The sequence below is a fragment of the Schistocerca serialis genome, chromosome 2 (genome assembly GCF_023864345.2).
Source record: "Schistocerca serialis cubense isolate TAMUIC-IGC-003099 chromosome 2, iqSchSeri2.2, whole genome shotgun sequence".
In the NCBI taxonomy this organism is placed as follows: domain Eukaryota; kingdom Metazoa; phylum Arthropoda; class Insecta; order Orthoptera; family Acrididae; genus Schistocerca; species Schistocerca serialis.
Genome location: NC_064639.1, coordinates 664,811,090 through 664,833,857, shown reverse-complemented (window position 1 = coordinate 664,833,857; position 22,768 = coordinate 664,811,090). Strand labels below are relative to the sequence as shown.

The following is a 22,768-nucleotide window of genomic DNA, read 5'->3' as shown; positions in this document are numbered from 1 at the left end:
TTAGGCTGCCCAAGGTGAATGTTGACGATGAGACTGAAGAGAAAATCCGATATCTAAGACATCCCTTAACAATGATCGCTCCTGTCCATTAAATTTCACACACAAGGTGATTTCGGAATGGACATATTGCTAACTTTGGATTTACCCAGTTACTGAGAATGACTGACACTGTGTACAGCACCAAATTTACACAGTGCACCATGGTTTTTATGGCACAGCTCAGTTGGTTGGAAGACTTATCACATTCATCTACCTAACCCAACATATGAGAACACTTGCAGGTATCTGCAATCCACAGGGCAGAATTGGGACAACTTATCTCTTACTAACTTCACCTTTAGGCAAAAATACTTATTACATTATATGACATCCCAGCATGTTAGTTTTATAGTGTGTACATGGTGGTGTTATTCACAAAAAATATAATCACTTGCAAGTAGTTAAAACTGTTTAACTGTTTGTTCAAACAGAACACGGACCCAAGTTACAGGGTAGAGCATTATAACTGAGATTACATTGTTTTATTCTCTAGCCAAAAAATGTATGTGCTGATTACATATTTAAAGCAAACTAGAGCATCTGCAATGCAAATGAGCAGGAAACAAATACACGATGGCTGTAGAATATATGACTTCAAACTGGATCTGCCCAATTTCTCTAAACCAGATACCAAGCACCTGACTGGGTATTCATCTTGTTACTTGCCTACAGAAATAATTATGAAAGTAATCCAAAATCAGAGATAGAAGCAACACTGCAATACCTTAAATACTTATAGAACAGATGGAGAGGATTAGTAATTCAGAAGTTAAAAAAAATATTAATCTCATTTTCAATCGACATGATGGATGTGAACTCAGTACAATACAACATGAAACAACATACCTGAAATCATCAGTCTGACAGTTCTTGTGAAGAACCAAAATCACATAACATACTGAAAATAAATCTGTACTTACAGTGTCACACATTCAATGTATGAACTGTCAAATATCTGCTCACCAAATTGTACAACAATTGAGCCCTGTTGAAAAGTAACCTGCTAATCTACCGACTGGTACTGAAGCACAGATTAACCAGTTTTTGAAATCATGACATTATATAAATGGCTTTGGAAAACACTAGATGAATGAACAGGTGTGACAGGTGCAACAGGACGCCCCTCGTTTGCCTGCCTATCCATCACTCAACTCCCCCACTGACTGACTTATCCTCTGAAGATACTGAAAATTACACTTAAGACTCAGCATAAATACCAAAATTGCTATGCACCTCAGAAATTAAATAAATTGCAGCAGCAATTCTCATTACTTTCTTTGGCTACAAACTGATGTGAAGTAAGTTGTAATAGCAAATTTCCTATCTGACCTAATTACCGGGAAAAAGCTCTAGATCATTTATACTGCCATGTTAATCATTGCGCTTGCAACCTTGTTGAGTCGGATGGATAAAACATTTACACTGTCACTAATAATTTTTGTTGAGTTGTGCTGAGTGTTTATTACTGCATTGGATGATTACTTATAAAGGTAAATTAGATTTTAATGGACACAGTCTTTCATTGGTTTGGCTAACTCAAGTGTGGATGAAGCCCTCCTGAAGAAAATACTGTACATTTCTTGTTCAGCACGATTCAATAGGGTGCCTACTATACCCATCAACAGTTTCAGCTGCAGTCTGCCAACTGAAATCTAGAACGAGCTTCATCGCTAGGACTTAACTACTGGAAGGAATATCGTAGTCTAACCGCATCACCAGATGGAAGAGTAAGCTGCGGCCAGATATCCCTGCAGAGGAAGAGCTAGCCCCCAGGAAACAACTGCCCCAACTTGTTTGGAGATCACTCCCTCATTGCTAGACCAACACAAAAAATGGGACACACCTCCACCCAATGTAGAAACACCTCGGCCACTTGCTCACATGCCCTGTATTGGAACAAACTCGCACACCACAGTACTTGATCCAGGCAAATAACAAGGTCATCAAAGTTACAGCATTTTGTAAATGCAGAGTTGTTAAGGCAATGAATGAAATCATTAAGAGTATTCTTGAGATTTGATTGATGACCATTTTTGAAATTTTAACACAACAGTTTTCAGTCAATGGCTACCATGTTCAAAACATTAATTTAAAAACGTTAGAAGAGACAGACAAATTTTATAAGAAGATTATCAAAAGTACAATATTATTGCCATGTACTGAAGGACGAAATCAAAGTATTATTGTTGAAGCAGAACATGTCTGCGTAAAAATTGTAATACATAATTACATGACAAGCAGTGATATAATTCAGAGAACTCAAAACAACACTGAATCCAAGAAAAATTAGTATATATCAGTTTACCACAAGGACAAATGCAATTACAGAACAAGCTTTCATTACAGATGTCCCACTTCATTTAGTTTCCAAGAGCAAAAAATTCTTAAATTAAACCAATAATTAAATGACTACTTACCTAACAGACGGTGCAACAAAGACACCAATAAGAACAAGTCGAACAACCACAATCGGGTGGGATGGTGGCATTTCAAAAATGTGTTTAAGGAAAAATGTGTTTAGCTCGGAGACTTGCCAAAAAATGACAAGCTGGCAAAGAGCAAAGAAGCGCATGTAAGTACAAGATGGATCCAACCATCTAACTTGCATCCAACTCCCAGGTGTGAACTGTAAAACTGCACGCTTTATTTTCCCTGAAGTTGTTCGAATATCCCTGTCAAAAAGTAAGTAGTTAAACAGCTTTTATACACAATATTTATTTTGAAAAAATATTTTAGTTAATGAACTACAGGCTCACTCAAACAGGAAGCAAACTGCCCTCACAAGCAGGCACACTGTTGTCCACTGCAACTAGTGACAAACAACACACCACAATGGTCTCCTTGTTTCATGACAATGTTTGCTGGTTAGTTTGAAGCAGACACAAGGAACTAGAACAATATATGTAAAGACTGCTACACCAAGAAAAGGGTTTTGATTTTATTCTACTAAAATATTCCTGAGATTACAGTTTTTCCCAAGTTGAAATTCCAAATTTCCATGGACCAAATTTCATTGGATGTGAGGCTGCTCATGGTCAGATGCCAAGTAATTTATTAGTAAATATATGCAGTTAAGATATATTTGTAAATGTGATATACAACAAATGACACAATTATTGTAGATAATTTAATATGTTTTACTATAAATACATTTTCATTGAGAAATACACAAACCAGACTGAAATTCTGCATTATTTTGCTGATCAATTTACATTAAACTCAGATAATGCTGCAGCATACACAACTCTGTAATCCTGACTAGGGTAACTGCATTAAAAAATAAAAATAATAAAAAAACTAAAATGACACATACCATGGTCAATAATTACATCTTCCACACACACACCATGAAATAATCATGACAGCAGTGATACTCAAAACTGGCATAGACAACTTACAGTCCTCGACACACCAACACATTCTTGAGCAATTGCTTTCCATTTTTCTGCACTCTTTAGATTATTACACTGTTTAAAATGGCACCACTATTCTTTTGGATTGTCACTATAATAGTCTACCTTCACTTATGGGGATCGTTACTACATTATATTCCTTTTTTTCACACTGATATGTGCAGATTTAACATCCAACTTTTTAACTTTCTAAAGCTTCAAAACTTAAATTTTTCTTGGAATGATTCTGCCCCTTTGTGAGGATTTGCCAAAATTTCTTGGTATCGGCCTTCAGAGATGACATATCACTTCAAATCTCATGATCCACCCACAGTCAGAACCCATACACTTCTTTGATGTGTAGTGTACAACACAAATTGTGATTTATACAGGGTGTTAGGAAATTCCCTTTACTAACTTCTAGGACTTGTACTGGGATGTCAGTAGATAATGTTTTGAATTGGAACCCATGCTCCATTCACATGCTACAACCATTTGAAAGCTGTTGACAAAGCGACCACCTTTACAAGTAATTGGCTGTGTGTGGCACAATACATCACTTGTTTTACAATTCCACTCATTAACAGACACAGAAATTGCTCATGTAATCAACAGGTTCTCTTCAACATGATGCAGTCTGACTTCCAATTTGGGTATGCAGCATCTCCTTGGAGCACCGCAGTCACACCTGCTGATAGTGCAGCTACCCATTCTCAAAGCCGTTGCATTAATTGTGGTGAAAAGGGCATGCAATGGAGTCAGATCTTGTAGAGGATGCTCTCAATAAAGGTGACAAGCAGCACTTCCATTACAGTGAGCTTTGCCATTCAGAGGAATCATGTCAGTGTGTTCTGCAAACGTGTACGCAACAGTGTTGCTCAACACTCACAGACACGTGAATGAGGCTTGAGCCAGGTCAGACAGATAAAACATATGTCACATGACTTCAGCTGATCAAACGTAACTAGCCCCCACCATGACTACCCCGTTGCATACTTACCTAGCAAATATGTTTTCAAATAGCTGTAGCATGGAAATGGTACCTTTCCGGACATGGGGTCCTATTCAGGATGTTATTTACTGACTCCCATCTCCAAGACCTATAAGTTTAAATCAAGCAATGGAAAATACAGGATGGAATAATAACAATATTATGAAAAGGAAAATTGCTGCTCACCATATAGCAAAGATGCCGAGTCACAGGTAGGCATAACAAAAAGACCGTCACACAAAGCTTTCTGCCAAACAGGGACTTCATCAGAACAGACAAAACACACACACACACACACACACACACACACACACACACACACACACAAAACGCAACTCACACAGGCCGTCAAGGCCAGACTCTTGGCAAAAGCTTTATGTGACAGTCTTTCTGTTGCGCCTATCTGTGACTCAGCCTCTCTGCTGTATGGTGAGTAGCACATTTCCTTTTCATAATACTGTCATTATTCAGTTTTCTAAGTTTGTAATGGGAATTCCCAAACACCCTGTATTATACCACTGATTAGCAAAAGATGCCTATCAAAAGATTTGGATCAGTTCTCAACATTGCTACACTTGTAAAACAGTCTGAAGATGGGTCACCAGCCCCACATTGACTCGCAAGGCACATTTAAGATAATCACAACAGTAACACTAATGACAAATGGTCTGTAGCATTCTAACTAAACTCAGAAAAGATTAGAAGACCACCCTTTGGACATCAGAACTGAACACTGCTAACAGTCCATGTAACTTCCACAAAAATTTCCCCAAAGACAAAGCAGGATATCAGTTCAAAAAGATGCTGTGCTCTATTGTGGAAAGGCAGAAAATCAGATTCATGATGGTAGATGGTATGTGTAATTTTTTCTTCCAAGCTGCTTCTCCTGAAATAATCTAACTTTTTCTATGTGGCATTTGGTTCTCAATGCATAAATTATTTGTGGGTGAGCTGTAAGTTCATAGAACTCATGTACAAGTGTTATTCAGAAAATAAGATCTGAATTGCCGAAGGTAATCGAATGTCGCATGAACATTGAAACACACACACACACCAAATCATGGCACGTCTTGCTCATCAAACAAAACCATTTTCATTGGTACTGTTGCAGTGTGCCGTTTAGTGTGTTAGTCCACAAAGTTTAAACCAATTGATTAGCTTGCTGACTGTGAAATACAGTAGTGATTCAGTATTTGACAGCAGCGGATAATGCAGCAGTTGAAATTTATCAACTAATAAGTGAGGTGTATAGCCCCAAATGTGATGAGTGACAGCAAAGTGCATAAGTGAGTGAGAGCGTTCAAGGACGGAAGAGAAAATTTCCATGATGAACTGCTACCAGGTCGACCATCACTGATCTCCGATGATTTGATCAAAGCCATGGATGAAATTTCAACTTAAGCATTGCAATTTCCAAATGTGGGTAGAACAACTTAGCACAAAATTGTCTCTGAAAAGTTATAACTTTGAAAATTGTGCACATGCTGGGTTCCCAGGCTGTATACTGAGAAGGAAAAGAATGTCTTATACTCTTGATTTCTTTGGCCCAATACCATAAGGAAGGCAATCTATTTTTGGAGAACACTGTCAAAGTGTACACGACATGGTTTCTTCACATGACCCCAAAGTAACTAAATGTCAGCCAATGGAATGGTGTCACATGACATTATCAGTGTAGGTCTGTACAAAGCACATAATCTTAATACCCAAGGTTATAGCAACCATATATTGGGAAACATATGGAGTCTTGTCATGGACTCTTCTGGAAGGGAACAGACTGTCCATCCACCATACAGGCCAAACTTGGCCCAGAACAATTTTCACCTGTTCCGCTACCTAAAAAGAGTTTCTTGATGGCAGCACTTTGCAACAGATAACAAGGCGAAAGAAGCAGTTAAAGACTAGCTATCTTCACAGCCAGTAGAGGTTTATGACTTAGGATAGCTTGTTGATCGTTTTGACAAATGTTTAAACAGGTATGGAAACTTGTAGAAAAAGAGAGAAAAATGTAAAGCAGGCGTATCCAATCCACAACCAGCATGCAGCCCAAAGCAAGTATCAATATGTGTCTGGCAAAGAACTCAGAAGGCACATATGGTGAAACAGACACCAAGGACATGATTGTTATGTGTCAGAGTGCTTTGGTACCTGTGGGAAGAATCTACAAAGAACATATGGTGAAACAGGCAGTGAGGTCATGGCTGTCATGTTGTAAAGCACACTGTGACAAGATAGCGTGTGCCAGTATACACCCTCTACTGCTTTTCTGGTGCTCCCACTGTCTCTAACACTCCAAACCCCCCTCTCTTAGGATGAATGTGCATAGGCAGAGGGTATATACTGGCAACACACTATCTTGTTACAGAGCATGCTTTACAACACGACAGCCATGACCTCAGTGCCTGTTTCACCATGTTCCATCTAGATTCTTCCCCCAGACACCAGTTACTCACAACAGTGCAAATGTAAACTGACATTATATCGTCTCTTTCGACCTTGCTGGCCTACATTTACATTAATTTCTTCGGTCTCAGCATTTTTTCTCAGTAACTATGCCTTCCTTCACTCCCTTTTAGTTTTCTATACCTTTTATTTTTCAATCTGCGTTTTTCTCTGCCCACCACCTCTACCACACACAATGTACATCACTTCCTACTCTTATTAACTCATGCACGATGTTTTGTCAGCAATCTATATGTCACCTATTACCTTATCTTCCACCTAAAGCTCTCAAGTTTTCAAATCTCATCCAGTGCAGCCCCAACAATCAGACTTTCCTTCTCATCCTATCTAGTAAGTCTTGCCTAACACAGGGTTCTGGGTGGGTTTTCTGAACTCTCCCCATTTCCTATACTTCACCAGGCCTTTTCCTTCACCCCTCTTCCTTCCCCTTCAACCCTTCTGCCATAAGAAAGAGCCACTGGCTCCAGAAGTTTGCAAGTTTCAGTACCTTCACATGTAAGTTCTCCTGAAACCACTTGGTAAGTAGATTTCGTTTCATCTATCTAACTGCTTGTACTTTCAAAAACTGATTATTTCTGTTACCATATTTAACAGAGACACTTTAAACTTAAAACGTGTTACAACAACAAACAACATCAAAAATAATAATGAGAATCTCTTCTGTAGCAAGAGGCACAATGGTATCAGCATAACCATGATCAAGTATGTCACGAATAGCTTATTACCAATCTTGACAGACATTTAATTTCCCTCTGAAAAACAGGATACATCCAATACAACAGAAAAGACACATAGTGCAACCTATCCCTGACAAGGAAAACCCCACAATGACCTTACCTGCCAATCAGCACTAGCACTTTACTCACCGTCTCACAAGCCTAGGAATACACTGATCGTGATCAGCAGAGTGAATATTTATGTAAGTTCAATCTGGTTTTCATGAACACTGCACTAATTATGGTAACTGACGACCTGAAATATACCACAGAAATTTACTGACACTGACATTACTAGACTTCCACAAAGTATTTGATACTGTAAACTTTGATATGTTGCCCAAAAGAAAAATATGACATCTAAAATCTTCAGATAGAAGACAGAAACGTTTGGAAAGCTAACTGATAAACAAAAAGCATGATACTGTCTAAGGGAATGAGAAATCATTCTGAAAGCAAGTTCTCTCTGAAGTACTGAAGAAGTCATCCTCAGTTCTCTATCAGTTCTGCCCTGTCATAAATAACACTACTAGGGCAGTGTCCTCCAGCTTTACTCAAGCACTAGCCCTGTAGAAAACAAAACTGCTGTCGAGATAAATGACGATCTGTCTTCAGTGTTCTAACAAATGCAAAACTTGGGACTTAAACCAAATGTGAAAATCTCCTAAGTAATTACATAACCTGTTATCAAAAATAGTCCTGAAGTCTACAAACAACTGCCTCCTTTTTTTCTCTTCCAGTAAGGTGATATAATCCAGCACAGTACGTTCAAAGAAAACTCTACATTGGCAGAACTAACCCTGAATGTTTGTGTGTATTACATCCGCAACATCTGCCTATTTGATTATATCAGTGTTTCACATACCCTGCCGAGTTAGGAAAATTGCAGCCAGACTAGTTACACACCTACTATGTGCTGAGTTTTCTTCATCTATTCCTCAGTAAACACGCACCCCAGTGAGATCAAGTACCAGTCTCATCATAATCAGAGTACTAGTTCTCACCTAGTATCCTAACTGCACCCAGCCATAAAGCAAAACATTCAGAACCCTCTTCTCTGTTGTTGCTATTTACCTCACCCTAGCTACCAACCATTCGACATACAATATAATTCCTTTCTGCATTTGAGAATAATCTGAAAGGCTTTCTTTTGTCAACTTCATAATTTTTTAATAAAAAATTTAACATATTTGGTCATTTCACTCTGTCGAATGGTAAAGCAAATACTCACATTTTCTTTTAGATACAATTATTTTGCTTTTGGTTTCTCAGTTTATTATGCCCCCCCCCCCCCCCCCCTCATTATTTGTGTTTGTCGTCCTTCTGCCGCCACTTGTATCTGTCAATCCTAATCTACTGGCAATGCACAATAATGACAAGTTATGAAACTCTGAGAGCCAAGACTGCCAACTATGTGCAAGACCTGTGGGCAAAACTTCCTCCCACACAAGACTTCTCAGCTGCGTCTTGGAAGATGAGTTTAGCAACAATCCCAGTAGGTGTGAGTAGACCGAGAGGGTCATAACGTTGAGCAGCTGCTCAAAGAATGTTTCTCTTCGTTTCCAGTGTGTTCGTCATGTCTTTTACAGTCCTTTGGTAATCAAAAGAGACAGAGTCATCATCTGTATTCCGACTGGTTCCCAAAACATGTGTTGAGGGCTTGATTTCGAGGCCTTTGACATGCCGTATCGTCTTCAGTTCATTTGAATTAGTCGCCTATTTTGAATGTCAATGGCTTATTTGCAGGAAGAGTGTTGTCAGCTGATTATAAACAATTGCAGTGTCATCACTATTTCCACACTAGCTACAAAATTGAACATGAATACAGAATTATCAACAAGTGCTGAAACTCATGGATATTTGTCACTATATAGTGCTGCTAACTCCCTTATAGTAGCTGACAACAGGAGTGGGCTTAGCAGAAAACGAAAATGGCAGACTTTGAAGCAGTATATTATCACATAATTTTTTGTGGTGTATGCATCATTCTCGGCTTTTTGAACAAGATACCAGAAGAACCTAGTGAGATCTCTGTCCTCTTCATTCAAAGTCAACTGTATTGGCCCACATCACACACTAGTCCCACCGGAAGTTTGCAGAATTGTAGCAACATTATGAGGATATATGGCAGTAAATTTGATCCTGTTTCGAGGGCCTCATTCAGAGATGGAAAGTCTTGTCTGTGTGATGATGCATCGAACAAGGTCCAGTATTTGATGCTTCTACTGTTGCATTTCTTCACTACATAGTGCGGCATGCAAAACACGTTTCCAACTGTGTATCCTCAGGTGCAACGTCTACCTGACACCTCCTAATGTAATGTGATATGATCACATGATACATATGCTTCAGTTCTTCATTCTCTTGCAACTTGTTTAGTAATGGGGGAAGACATGCTTCCACTGCAGTGTGGCTGCTGGAGAGAAGTAAACCCTTCTTTCCAGAGGGACATACAAGTCTGTAGCCATTCTCTATGCAGTATGACTCTCAGAACACTTTCCAGACTTAGTGCATGGGTGTCAATGTTCACTGCTGATGCTCTTTTATGCTGATTGCCTGCAAGTCCCAAAAACAGTCACTGACTCATCAGATACCTCACTGAAACTAACCTGAAAGAAGTTGACAGTTGCCTTATGAACCGCAGTACCAGTTCTGTTTCCACTGAGAACATAACCGAAGATTGTCCGAAAGGGAACCAATGAAGGTCATACTTTAATTGGTTGTCTCAAAGTCACAATTTTCCAATAATAATCTGCACCAATTAGAACTTCAATAGGTAGATCTACAGTATCTCCTCTTGGTTATGCCATCTGTGTACCCTCTCTCAAGACCATATCTCCCACATCTTGTGGTACCGTCGGTTGACGAGAGAATTTGTCGCTGCTTTCAAGGACTGTAACTGATATATGGGCACTGGTGGAGTATCCAATCATATCAAAATGAACCTTTCTCATTGAGAAGGATGATGTGCAGAATGGCTTAAATGTTATTATCTCTAGAGCTCTGGTTCCAGTGACATTGAGTTGAAGAAAATGGTGTAAAAAACTAGACACTCTACAATGTCACATGTCAGTTTACTACCCCCAGCTGGCCCTCTGATAGTCAATGAGCAGTATGTAAGTGTACAAAGTTAGACATCTTCGTTTCAATCTTGTTCACTGTTGTGAGGTGGCTATCACACAATGGAAATGTAGTTCACACTTTTACATTCTATGTGGGATACATTTCCTCATTTAAAGACACGTCTAAGGTATAGCAAGCAGCAGTCCATTTTCTTCAGGCTATTTATTCTAGCCTGTAAGCTTGCAACCTTTCAGCAATCTTGGCCTAGTGCTAAGTTACACACAAAAAGGGTCTGAATTTTGTTGTTTCTACTTCTTGTCAATTTTGATTTTAACTTTCATATGAAAAGTTGATGCTGTGGGTACATGATTGCCTTACAGAACAGGTTCTCCACTTATTTTGCATGTACTGAAGGGCTCCCTCCACTTCTTTGTTGAGGAGCTCCATAAGCTGTGCAAGATTCCCTTCTTGGATCTTTTGCCTTCATGATGCATGGATAAACTTGTTTCTGCAAATTTCTTCTGGGAATGCAAGTACAAGTGTCCACATGCTCTCCTAGTGCTCGTAGTGCTTGAATCCACTTATGGCTCTCAATGGAGGAGATGTTGAGAGCCTCTGGACTGCTTGAAGTTGAAGTGTTCAGGTTCTCTAGAAGTCAAGGTGGCTTTGGATAATCCGTTCTTGTCCCCATACGTGGATTCCAAAATTTGCTTTGTCGGCTCATATGCCAGCTGTAACAGCAAACCCATCCACCAAATCCTTGGGGTCCCCATCTAAATATACACAGAGGAACAGGTGCTTGTTCATAAGTGACACGACTGGAGTTTCATCTACGGAAACTGTGAAGGTGCTACCAGAATCGTGTTCACACTTCTATATCACCTGCGGAAGAATGCAGTTATGCTTTTATGTCACGAGAGAAAGGATGTAGTATGATAGTAGGCAACTTGATGTCCACGTGGGCATGTTTGTGAGTTGCTGATATTGGCTAATGCACATCAGCTGTGTTTCTATCCCTTGAACATGCTCCTCCAAAAAGCCTTTTTGCCTTTCGAATGGCCCATTTGCATTTGTCAGAGCGGCCTTCACAAGATTGTGTGTCAGTCTCGTATTCTGTGAAATCTGGCAAGCCCTGTATTGGGCCACTGAGTGAGATCAGCTCTCCTATGGTTTCCTGCAGGTGCTCCTGACAGTGTCCGACTTTCTCTGATGGTGCAGAAACATCAAAATGCGTTTATCTGGCTCATGAAATTGGTGGCATTTGAGTGTTGAGTTGTCCTCTTGCATCACAATTTGGGCAGAATTGTTCTGCACCCATCATGGTGTGTGATGCTTGGTTGATGCGAGGGTGTGTGTGTGCGCGCGTGCGCCAGTCACCCCATAACGGGATGTCCGCCATCACTACGAGATGGCAATGCTGTGCAGTACTTGTCATCAGCAACCCTTAGGAACGCTCTTTCTTATTGCACTGCTGTCCAACAATACTTTAGTAGTCCCCTTTGTACTGCATAAATGACATACCAAATGCTCAATATTGCTCTGCGATCAACACGGATGCACCAAGTCAAATTATACACAAACAGAATCAATCAATAATGACTGCGAGTGGAGTACAGCCAATGGTGTGACTTATCTGTCCAAGCTGAACACGGCATGATGTTATGGTTTTTCAAGTTTTAAGTTGCTTGAAATCTTCTTCAATGATGTTGAAACCTCTTGAATGTGTGGCAGTACTTAATCTTGCCACACACTCCTGTGTTTCGGCACCAAAATGTTGCTGTTACTAGTAATTTGAAGGAATTCAACATAGCAACTTCAGCACACACATTTATTCACAGCATCCAGTATAGTTTCTGTCACAATTATATACACATAGAGCAATTTCATACATGATCACCTAATCAACTTTGTCTCTTTTCCATTTCATTTCCTTGGATATTCAATGCTATCATTCTTATAAAATTTCCACCTGTTTTTCTGCACCATATATATATTTACAAGTCATAATTTTTTCCATCAAAATAAAAATTCATCCTGAGATTTTCACTGATTTAACTCTCTCAGGCTTTGAGGTAGCAGTTGATGTGTTGGGAGTGAGTCTTAAGAGTGCAAAGTGTAATTGTCAGACAAATTGAAAAAAAGTTGATCAAGTTGAATGGCTGAATCAGGCTGAGATTCGGCACCAGTGGCTGGAGGAGTTTTGACATGAGCATATAAGATACTACAGGCAGCAAAAAGTTTGTAGAAGCCACTGAAAATGTTCCAGCAACTAGGATGTTAAAAATGTTTCTCTCGTGTCATGTGTCTGATAAGATGTTCTCCTCCTCAACACCCAAGCTGTGGAACCAAACAATTGTTTGTTTACAGTTCAATTGGTAAGCCAGTTGAGTAAGTTGGCTTACCCACCAGCCTTGGAAAGCATAGTGCTACTTTCCATCACCTTTTATTCTTCTGCACCATGCCAATTCAGAATGGAGCAACCCTACACAGATATAACTTTAACTGTCCTAATTAAATATAATATTAATAGATCGTTACGAATAATCTACTATATTTCAAAACAGGAGCTTGTTGTGGTATGGTAACTTTTTACTTGAAGCACAACACTTCAAGAAAGTCAGCAAAGTACACATTTGGATTAGAACCATGGAAACACACACACACACACACACACACACACACACACACACACACACACACACACACACACACACAAAAAAAAAAAAATAACCTGCGCATGCTCACCAACACATGTTCTCACTCGTGTACACACTCTTGGGCACCTATGCAGGCAGTCACCAAAGCACACTCATTCATTCACTCACTCATACATTCACACTTATCTTCGTCACAATGCACACATGTGCTCACTACACCTCACTCAGCCGTTCATGCTCTTACCTATGCACATGAGCAAATGCACACGAGAGAGCACGCATAAGTAGGTAGGTAGGAAGGTGTGTGTGTGTGTGTGTGTGTGTGTGTGTGTGTGTGTGTGTGTGTGTACAACTGAAATTCCTTGCAGATTATTTCAGAATTTCCTGCATTTTCTAGAGCTGTCTGAGATGTATCTGACTTTTCTGAGTTAAAATCAATTTCCATACAAAATACACATTTTGGTGATTACTTTTCCACCCTGATGATAAATATATGAGTGAAATGAAAAGCGACAAAGCAATACACAAATAATTAAAAATGACACTGATTGAAAATTCAGTATGGTATAAAGCCAACACTTCCTGTGATGAATCACTTAATGATCCCACAAAGCACTAATTTTTGCTGGTGGAATAACATGGAACAAAAAGTCGACAACTAACCAGATCCCAGACATGTACAATAAGTGACAGATTTAGTGAATGTCCAAAGCTAAACAATTAATAGTCTCTGTCACTCTCCGAAGGAGGTTCGCACATACATTGCCATTTGTATCAATGCAGTCTTGTCCTTCAAGATCTACATGTTAATTTGCCTGAAAGAGAGTGAGTATTTCAAATATTATAACCTCCCTGATGTAATGGTTGCCACTGAGACTTCAACAAGCAGGAGTCAAGATCATTTGTTATAAGCTGTGGTGCACAAAACTGTTATACTTGGAGTGTGCCCATTTAGATGTTCAATAGTGCCAGCTTTTCGACTGAACACCTTAGTAACACTTAACACACATGCAGCCACCTCTGATGGACTAGTAAATTTTGTGTTCAGCATGCCAGTGTCGGTTACAATTTGCCCATTCCAGCTTGCGGTATGTTTGGTTTATTAATAATGGAAATTAATGCAGTAGTGTTTGTGCAAAACCAATCCCACTGAGTGTATACAGCATCAAACTGTAGAGAGATAGGTAAGTTACATGCATTGTGATACTTTATTAACAAACCAGCAGTGGATCAAACTACACTGTCTGTTACCCCAACATGCAGAACAATTATAGTCATTTCATGCTGTGGTTATATTGTGTGCTCCAATAACTGCACCTTTTTGTACACAACACTCCTATCTATCTACTGACTCCACACAATTATCACTGTCATAGCCATGTAGCAGCATGCTGAATAAGGAGTGAATTGCCATACTACAATAAATCCATTTCCAATAAACCACTTATTCTGTTGTGTTTGAATTATTGCTGAGAAGGTATACTGATATTTGCTTTCATCTTTCTATCTTTTATGCAACTGCTTGACTAAATGAGCTTGGCATTACATTGATCTTTTAATAAACAGAAAAGCCCACTGCAGAGCCTACATGTTACTGCCATTTTTAATTCATTTTCACACTCAACATGACCTATTATATAAAAATGTATCTGAATGTATTATTTAAGTGGCTTTATTATTTTATTCTGAATTTTCTATGGTTGCCCACTGCAATACTAGTGACGCACCGCAAATTAGATCAGCCTAATGCAATCACCATCATACTGCTTTACTAAAATCAAGAAATCTGAAACTACATGGCGTCCATGGTAGACCTGTTTCACCTTAAAGGGTATTCCACTTCCTGTTTCATTGAGCCTAGAAACAGAGTAATTCAATTACCTTATGCTAACCCATTTATACTCTCTCATCTCCAGATACTTGCAAATCTTCAAGCCACACCAAATTCCCAATCCATTGCACACAAGTACATCTAATATTAGAGCATCCCACCAGCATTCAATAAAGTTTGGTAGAAGATGAGCAAATGCTATCTGAAACATAAAATGATATTTCAAAATGATTAACTGAACAATGCATATACAGATCAATACCTCCACCAATGCGAAATAGAATTTATTCTTGTTAATGCATGCTATCATTGCACAGAAAAACACAATACAGATTATTACAACCACTAATGCGAAATGGAATTTATTCTGGTTGATTCACTCAGCCACTGCACCGAATAACAGACCACTGGACAAAACTTATTTCAGGGTATTTTCAGCTCTTCAAAAGTATAATTAGAGGAGATTCAGTACTTCATGGGCTTTTTATTCAGAAAGCTTTTTGAGTGGACCTGCTTTCCGTCATTCTTTTTTTCTAAAAAAGGTCTGAAGTTGTGAAGTTCAAGAATGAACACACGATTTCCTTTTCGGCCTCTCTCTGCCCAAAATTTGATTCTTTTGGCTTTTTCATGAAAGGAAATGTTTCCCGTCTTCAGATATTGGTCTACTTGCCATACAATTCCTGACAGAATGGCTATGACAGACTGAAGTAAACTGCCCATATAATCTCATTATCATCTTTTTTCCTATGTCAAATAAGTAATTTTCAATTTCTAATACAAATTTATACCACACAAAGTACAATTAAACTTAATGCTGGTGAACATCATATTCCAGGTTATCAATGTCACTCAACTCTATTAATTGTAAAAGTAGCAAATTTTTCTACAAAGTATGAGGGAACTTTAAACAGAAAGTTACAAATTGTCACGGCAGGCCAAGTAATTTTCACTGAATACTGTATTACTCTTCAGTGTAACACAGATACAAGGCACTTCTTTTCAACACAGTCATCAGTCTCTGTAAACAATGCTTGGAACATTCTATCAGTCATTAAATTCCCCAAATTAGAAACCCCCTTGTCATCAAGCCATTTGAGAACAGCTGTGTGAATGTTCCCATCATTGGAAATCCCTCCCCCCCTCCCAGAGATATTCTTCCTTCACTGCCTGGACATTGTCCTCTTATGGTAGATGTTGATAGCCTTCCTAATTAGAACCATCCATGTTTATGTGACCTGGGTCACACTTTAACATTGGTATGTTTTCAGCTGGCACACCATTTGATTCCCATACTATGATGCACCTGTTTTCCGAACTGCAGAAGAATTGTGCCTTCGGGAAACCTGGAACATGTAGTCTCTTTTGACAATGTGCTCACAATGGTGTTAGCATGTGACAACTTGTGTAACTTAGTTTCTTTAAGTCCTTATGCAAAAAAATTCAGGTTTACATTCAACTTCTATCACCAACACTAATTACAATAAAGGTATCATCAATCACAGAGCCTGTAGTCAGTAAACTGTACAAAATCTCAAAAATAAATAAAAATCAGCAGGCTTAGAGAACATACCAATCTGTGTGCTGAAATGATGCACACAGGGCACACAAGGTCTTGTCACAAACATAATTAATGAGTCATTTGCATCAGGATACTCTGCAGAGTATTCAAAACAGGGAAGAGTTGTGACTCTCCTAAAGAAAAGCAATGCTGATGAAACAGGAAACTACAATCCCATTCACCTGTTGTCATACTTCTCTAAAATAATAAAATAATCATGGAAGATAGATTAATAAATCACTAGAACAAATACAATCTTCTACGTGAACCACAGATTGTGTTCTGAAGTGGTAGAAGTGCTGCTAAGAAAGTAAATGACACACCGAACGAAATTTACAATTTGTAAATTTACAATAAAGAGCTCATTGTAAAGATCTGTTTAAAGTATTTGGGGATTTTAACTACACCATTTGAATACACTCACCAATCAGTTCTGCACATGAAAAATAATATTGATTATTACTGAACAAACAGCTCTGTCCATCACCAAAATACAGACTGAACTTACATCTACTAAGAACAAATTAAACTCATGAAATCAAACATATTACTAAAACAAACTTTCTTAAAATGACAGTTGAAAAGTACCTGTTAAATTAAATGCCTTAATATAGTGAAGAATTAGTCAGAATACACAGTGCGAGTTTGGTAACAAAAAGTAACACAAATACACTCCTGGAAATTGAAATAAGAACACCGTGAATTCATTGTCCCAGGAAGGGTAAACTTTATTGACACATTCCTGGGGTCAGATACATCACATGATCACACTGACAGAACCACAGGCACATAGACACAGGCAACAGAGCATGCACAATGTCGGCACTAGTACAGTGTATATCCACCTTTCGCAGCAATGCAGGCTGCTATTCTCCCATGGAGACGATCGTAGACATGCTGGATGTAGTCCTGTGGAACGGCTTGCCATGCCATTTCCACCTGGCGCCTCAGTTGGACCAGCATTCGTGCTGGACGTGCAGACCGCGTGAGACGACGCTTCATCCAGTCCCAAACATGCTCAATGGGGGACAGATCCGGAGATCTTGCTGGCCAGGGTAGTTGACTTACACCTTCAAGAGCACGTTGGGTGGCACGGGATACATGCGGACGTGCATTGTCCTGTTGGAACAGCAAGTTCCCTTGCCGGTCTAGGAATGGTAGAACGATGGGTTCGATGATGGTTTGGATGTACCGTGCACTATTCAGTGTCCATCGACGATCACCAGTGGTGTACGGCCAGTGTAGGAGATCGCTCCCCACACCATGATGCCGGGTGTTGGCCCTGTGTGCCTCGGTCGTATGCAGTCCTGATTGTGGCGCTCACCTGCATGGCGCCAAACACGCATACGACCATCATTGGCACCAAGGCAGAAGCGACTCTCATCGCTGAAGACGACACGTCTCCATTCGTCCCTCCATTCACGCCTGTCGCGACACCACTGGAGGCGGGCTGCACGATGTTGGGGCGTGAGCGGAAGACGGCCTAACGGTGTGCGGGACCGTAGCCCAGCTTCATGGAGACGGTTGCGAATGGTCCTCGCCGATACCCCAGGAGCAACAGTGTCCCTAATTTGCTGGGAAGTGGCGGTGCGGTCCCCTACGGCACTGCGTAGGATCCTACGGTCTTGGCGTGCATCCGTGCGTCCCTGCGGTCCGGTCCCAGGTCGACGGGCACGTGCACCTTCCGCCGACCACTGGCGATAACATCGATGTACTGTGGAGACCTCACGCCCCACGTATTGAGCAATTCGGCGGTACATCCACCCGGCCTCCCGCATGCCCACTATACGCCCTCGCTCAAAGTCCGTCAACTGCACATACGGTTCACGTCCACGCTGTCGCGGCATGCTACCAGTGTTAAAGACTGCGATGGAGCTCCGTATGCCACGGCAAACTGGCTGACACTGACGGCGGCGGTGCACAAATGCTGCGCAGCTAGCGCCATTCGACGGCCAACACCGCGGTTCCTGGTGTGTCTGCTGTGCCGTGCGTGTGATCATTGCTTGTACAGCCCTCTCGCAGTGTCCGGAGCAAGTATGGTGGGTCTGACACACCGGTGTCAATGTGTTCTTTTTTCCATTTCCAGGAGTGTATATAACAACAACAACAATTATAATAATAAATCACTGTCATCCCATGTGACACTTTTGCATTTTTCTGTAAAAATATTACACCCAAAGCTCTTCGATATGGTGTTTCAGATAAGTAGTTCACCTCATATTTCTGAAAGTGTTTAAGATATTGTAACTCTGTTTTTGCCTACATGAATCGTGAGAAAGTCCTCACTAACACTGTCTTTTTATAGTTACATTAATTACAGATACTGATTTCAGCTGGATCCATAATAATTATTGCTGTTGATAATGCAGTGTTGGCCACTATTCAGTCAGCCGTACTTTCAGATAAGTGCACCACCAGTACGCCATCGCGTTTCCCATAGCTGTCATTGCAGCATGAGGTTGCTGCCACAAACGATTATGCAGCTGCCACTGATATGCAAGCATCCCCACTCTGGAGCTCCAGCAGCAGGTGTACTTAAGTTCGAACATTCACGCATGGGGCCCATTCTGCGTGTTTGCCAGTTGACTAACATTTACAAATTTTCATAGTGGCCTCGGTTCAAAATCTTCTGAAGAGACATTGCATTGAAGAGTGACAGATTTGTGAATCTTTTGTATCTGTTAGTATAGTGGAACCTCCCATAGCGGGCACAATTCATTCCAGAATCTTACTCGCAGTGCCAAACAATTGTTAATAGAAACAATCTATTCCACATAAATTAATGTAAAACGCAGAAAAGTAGAAAAAGTTTTATCTTACTCATGGCATTTATTCAAAGAGAAATATACCTACATTATTATGTACCTTATTACTCACAATACATAACTAATTGTTTTTTACTAGGAAACCATCCAATACTTCAACACTTGGTGAAAATGTGACACAGCATTATTGTCAAATAAATTTGTAGCATGCATAGCCACTGCTTTACAGGGGTGGTGATTTTCAATGTATGATGCAACCGATTCCAATGTTTCCAGCATTTCTCTTATTGCGCCAGAAGACTGCTGCTTTGCTGTTATTGCCACAGCCTTCGCCTCCTCCAAAGAACTCCTCTCCACAACTTCTTGCTGTGAAACACATTGCAACATCATAATTTCTTCAGCGGTCATTTATTAGCTGTGATCTTCCACAAGCTTACTGATATTGTTATCCACTTCTAGTCCCATTCTCTTGAGCAGAAATACAATCTTGTTGACTACAGGCTCCACAGGTACTAACTCAAATGCCTCCAAATCACATTCGACAATGCACTTTGGCCAAAGCTTTTTCCAAGCAGAAGTGAGATTTGTCTTGGTAACCCCTTCCCATGCCATTTCAACCATCTTAATTCAGGCAACAATGTTGAAGTGATAGTTCCAAAGGTCTCAGAGTGAGATTGGCAGCTTCAGTCAACTTAAAGCAATGCTCGTAAAGTGCTTAGTGTAGAGCTTCATAAAGTTAGAACTAACATGCTGGTCCATCACATTTAACCCACTCTTCTGGACTTTATACTTCCTGAAAGTTCATGGAGTTTCTGAATGGTGAACAAGCAGTGGTTTAATTTTCAAATTGTCACTTGCATTGGCACATAATAGCAGTGTGATATGGTCTTTCACTGGCTTGTGACCAGGCAATGCATTCTCCTCTGCTGTTATAAAGGCACGCTTGGGCATTATTTTTTTTTTTTTTTTTTTTTTCTTTTTCCAGAATAGACGCATCTCATCACAATCAAAAACGTGTTGCAGCAGATAACCCTCAGAATCTGTGAGCATCTTGAAGTTGCTGATGAGGTCCACTGCTGCCTTTGTGTTGGAGCTGGCTGCTTTCCCTGCCTCACAATGCTATGGATGCCAGTTCTTCTCTTAAACTTCTTGAATCACCCACGGCTTCCCTTACACATTTCTTCGGCCGCTGATGATCCTGGCATCTTGTTAACAAGGTCGGTGAAAATCATTCTAGCCTTCTCACAACTGATGTTCTTGGTAATAGGGTCAACTTGCAATTGCTTTTCATTTAGCCATTCAAGGAGCAGCCTCTCATCATCCAGAATACGAAATCATTGTTTAGACACTCTTGTCATTTCATTTGAAGCCTCTATCTCCTTAATCTTATCGAATAATGGAAAATCCAGGATGGAATGAAACAATATTGTGAAAAGGAAAGTTCTACTCACCATATAGTGGAGACGCTGAGTCGCAGATGGGCACAACAGAAAGACTGTCACAAATATAGCTTTCCACCAGTAAGGCCTTCGTCAAAATTAGATGACAAATACACAGAAACACACTCACAAACTCTGCTATATGGTGAGTAGCAACTTTCCTTTACTTAATCTTATCCTTGTTCTTGAGGATGGTGCATATAGTAGGTGTAAACCAACTGTATGTGCATGCTAAATCAGCAAAGGTCACACAATGTTCGCATTTTTCAATTATTTTACATTTTTCCAACATCATTTTCTTTCTCTTATGGTCATCTTCTTGTGGCTTTATCTTCAGAGAAATTTCTACGAAGGTTATTAAAACTTGCACACAGAAAAACAGGGTGTGAACCCAAGTTTAGAAAAATGTGTGATCACAAGCTGCACTAAGATGGTACCAGAAAGAGTGCTAAACACAGAATGGAGTAGGCACTAAAGACATTGTTCATATGCCGCTCCCGGCAATGAATGTTTAACATTTCCCCGGCTGCACACGAATGGCTGGTGACATCAAATTGAAATGAAATGTCGTGTGGCTAGGGCCTCCCGTCGGGTAGACCGTTCGCCTGGTGCAGGTCTTTCAATTTGACGCCACTTCGGCGACCTGCGCGTCGATGAGGATGAAATGATGATGATTAGTACAACACAACACCCAGTCCCTGAGTGGAGAAAATCTCCGACCCAGCCGGGAATCGAACCCGGGACCTTAGGATTGACATTCCGTCACGCTGACCACTCAGCTACCGGGGCCGGACGACATCAAATTAAATCATTGTCACTCATTATGCAAAACATTCCTCGTTAAGTTATTTATTTTGCTCATTATGCAAATTGTGCATTTTGGGACGTGCTTGTTAAGTGAGGTTCCACTGTATTTCTACAGTCAGATCTACTGTTAACAACGGACACTGCAAGTACAGCAACAAAGTTATGTATTACTTTTGCTATTTTATATTTGTATCAGCTAAAGAGCAACTTAGTGTGAAAAGGAATATATAGCAAGCAACATAGCTCTAGAAGAGAGAAATTCAACAGCATTTCATTCTTCAAAATCCAATCACTAGTTTTGGAGTAAGTCAATATTTAGAACTTAAAATTTATTTGTTTTGAACATGAATGTGACTGCTGTATTAGGCAGAAGTTATGGATATCAAATCCAAATAATGAAATACAGCACTTTGGATGAGGAAACAGTTTCACGATATCACAATACCACAGAGCACAGGGGAAATTAAACTTTAATTCAGACAGTGTCATTTAAGTGTGTTGGGTACTGGTTAGTTTGAAAAAAGTCTTTCACAAACCAGGAAAACTAGATATGCTTCTTATTTACAGAAAATGCAGAAGGAGCATGAAGAGAACATTTGACTTGTATACACAAACTAACCCTGATAGAAGGTGTCTAAGAAAAAATGACACTCTAGCGAATGTGCAATAAATTGTTATTGGAAGAACATTGGAATATTGTGCAGAGTGTAAGAGCAAATTTGCAACAAACAAATCGAATGAAATAGAAATTCTGGAAGCTGTTGCTCATAACTCATATATTAACAACAGTGATATTGTGAGTGCCTCTGGAATAAGTTGGCCCAGCATTATTTGCATTTTGTGCACAAACGACTTCCATCCATAACATGTGTCACTTCACCTGTAGGGTTGCTGAAGACATATGGAATTCTGTCTCACACTTCTGATGTGCCATTAAGACAACAAATTTTTTTCTTCAAAGAATTCTCTTTATCAATGAAGCCACCTGTACAAAGCATGGAAAACTGAATCTAAGAAGTGTGGATTATTGGGCAGCAGAGAATCAGT

The 22,768-nt window shown here is 39.9% G+C and overlaps 1 protein-coding gene across 9 annotated transcripts in view; it reads right to left on the bottom strand.

Annotated features, from left to right (window-relative positions):
- Nucleotides 1-22,768, bottom strand: part of LOC126457751 (phosphatidylserine synthase) — a 148,531-nt gene that overhangs the window by 58,839 nt on the left and 66,924 nt on the right. For all 9 annotated transcript variants that reach the window (XR_007585520.1, XR_007585521.1, XR_007585522.1 and 6 more), the window contains exons 4-5: nucleotides 15,203-15,354; nucleotides 2,457-2,711 (exon numbers count right to left, since the gene is read on the bottom strand). Coding sequence is in view for 6 of the 9 variants with exons in the window: in XM_050094304.1 (XP_049950261.1) it covers nucleotides 2,457-2,711; nucleotides 15,203-15,354 (407 nt within the window). In the remaining 3 variants the exon portion in view is untranslated. The remainder of the gene's footprint in view (nucleotides 1-2,456; nucleotides 2,712-15,202; nucleotides 15,355-22,768) is intronic.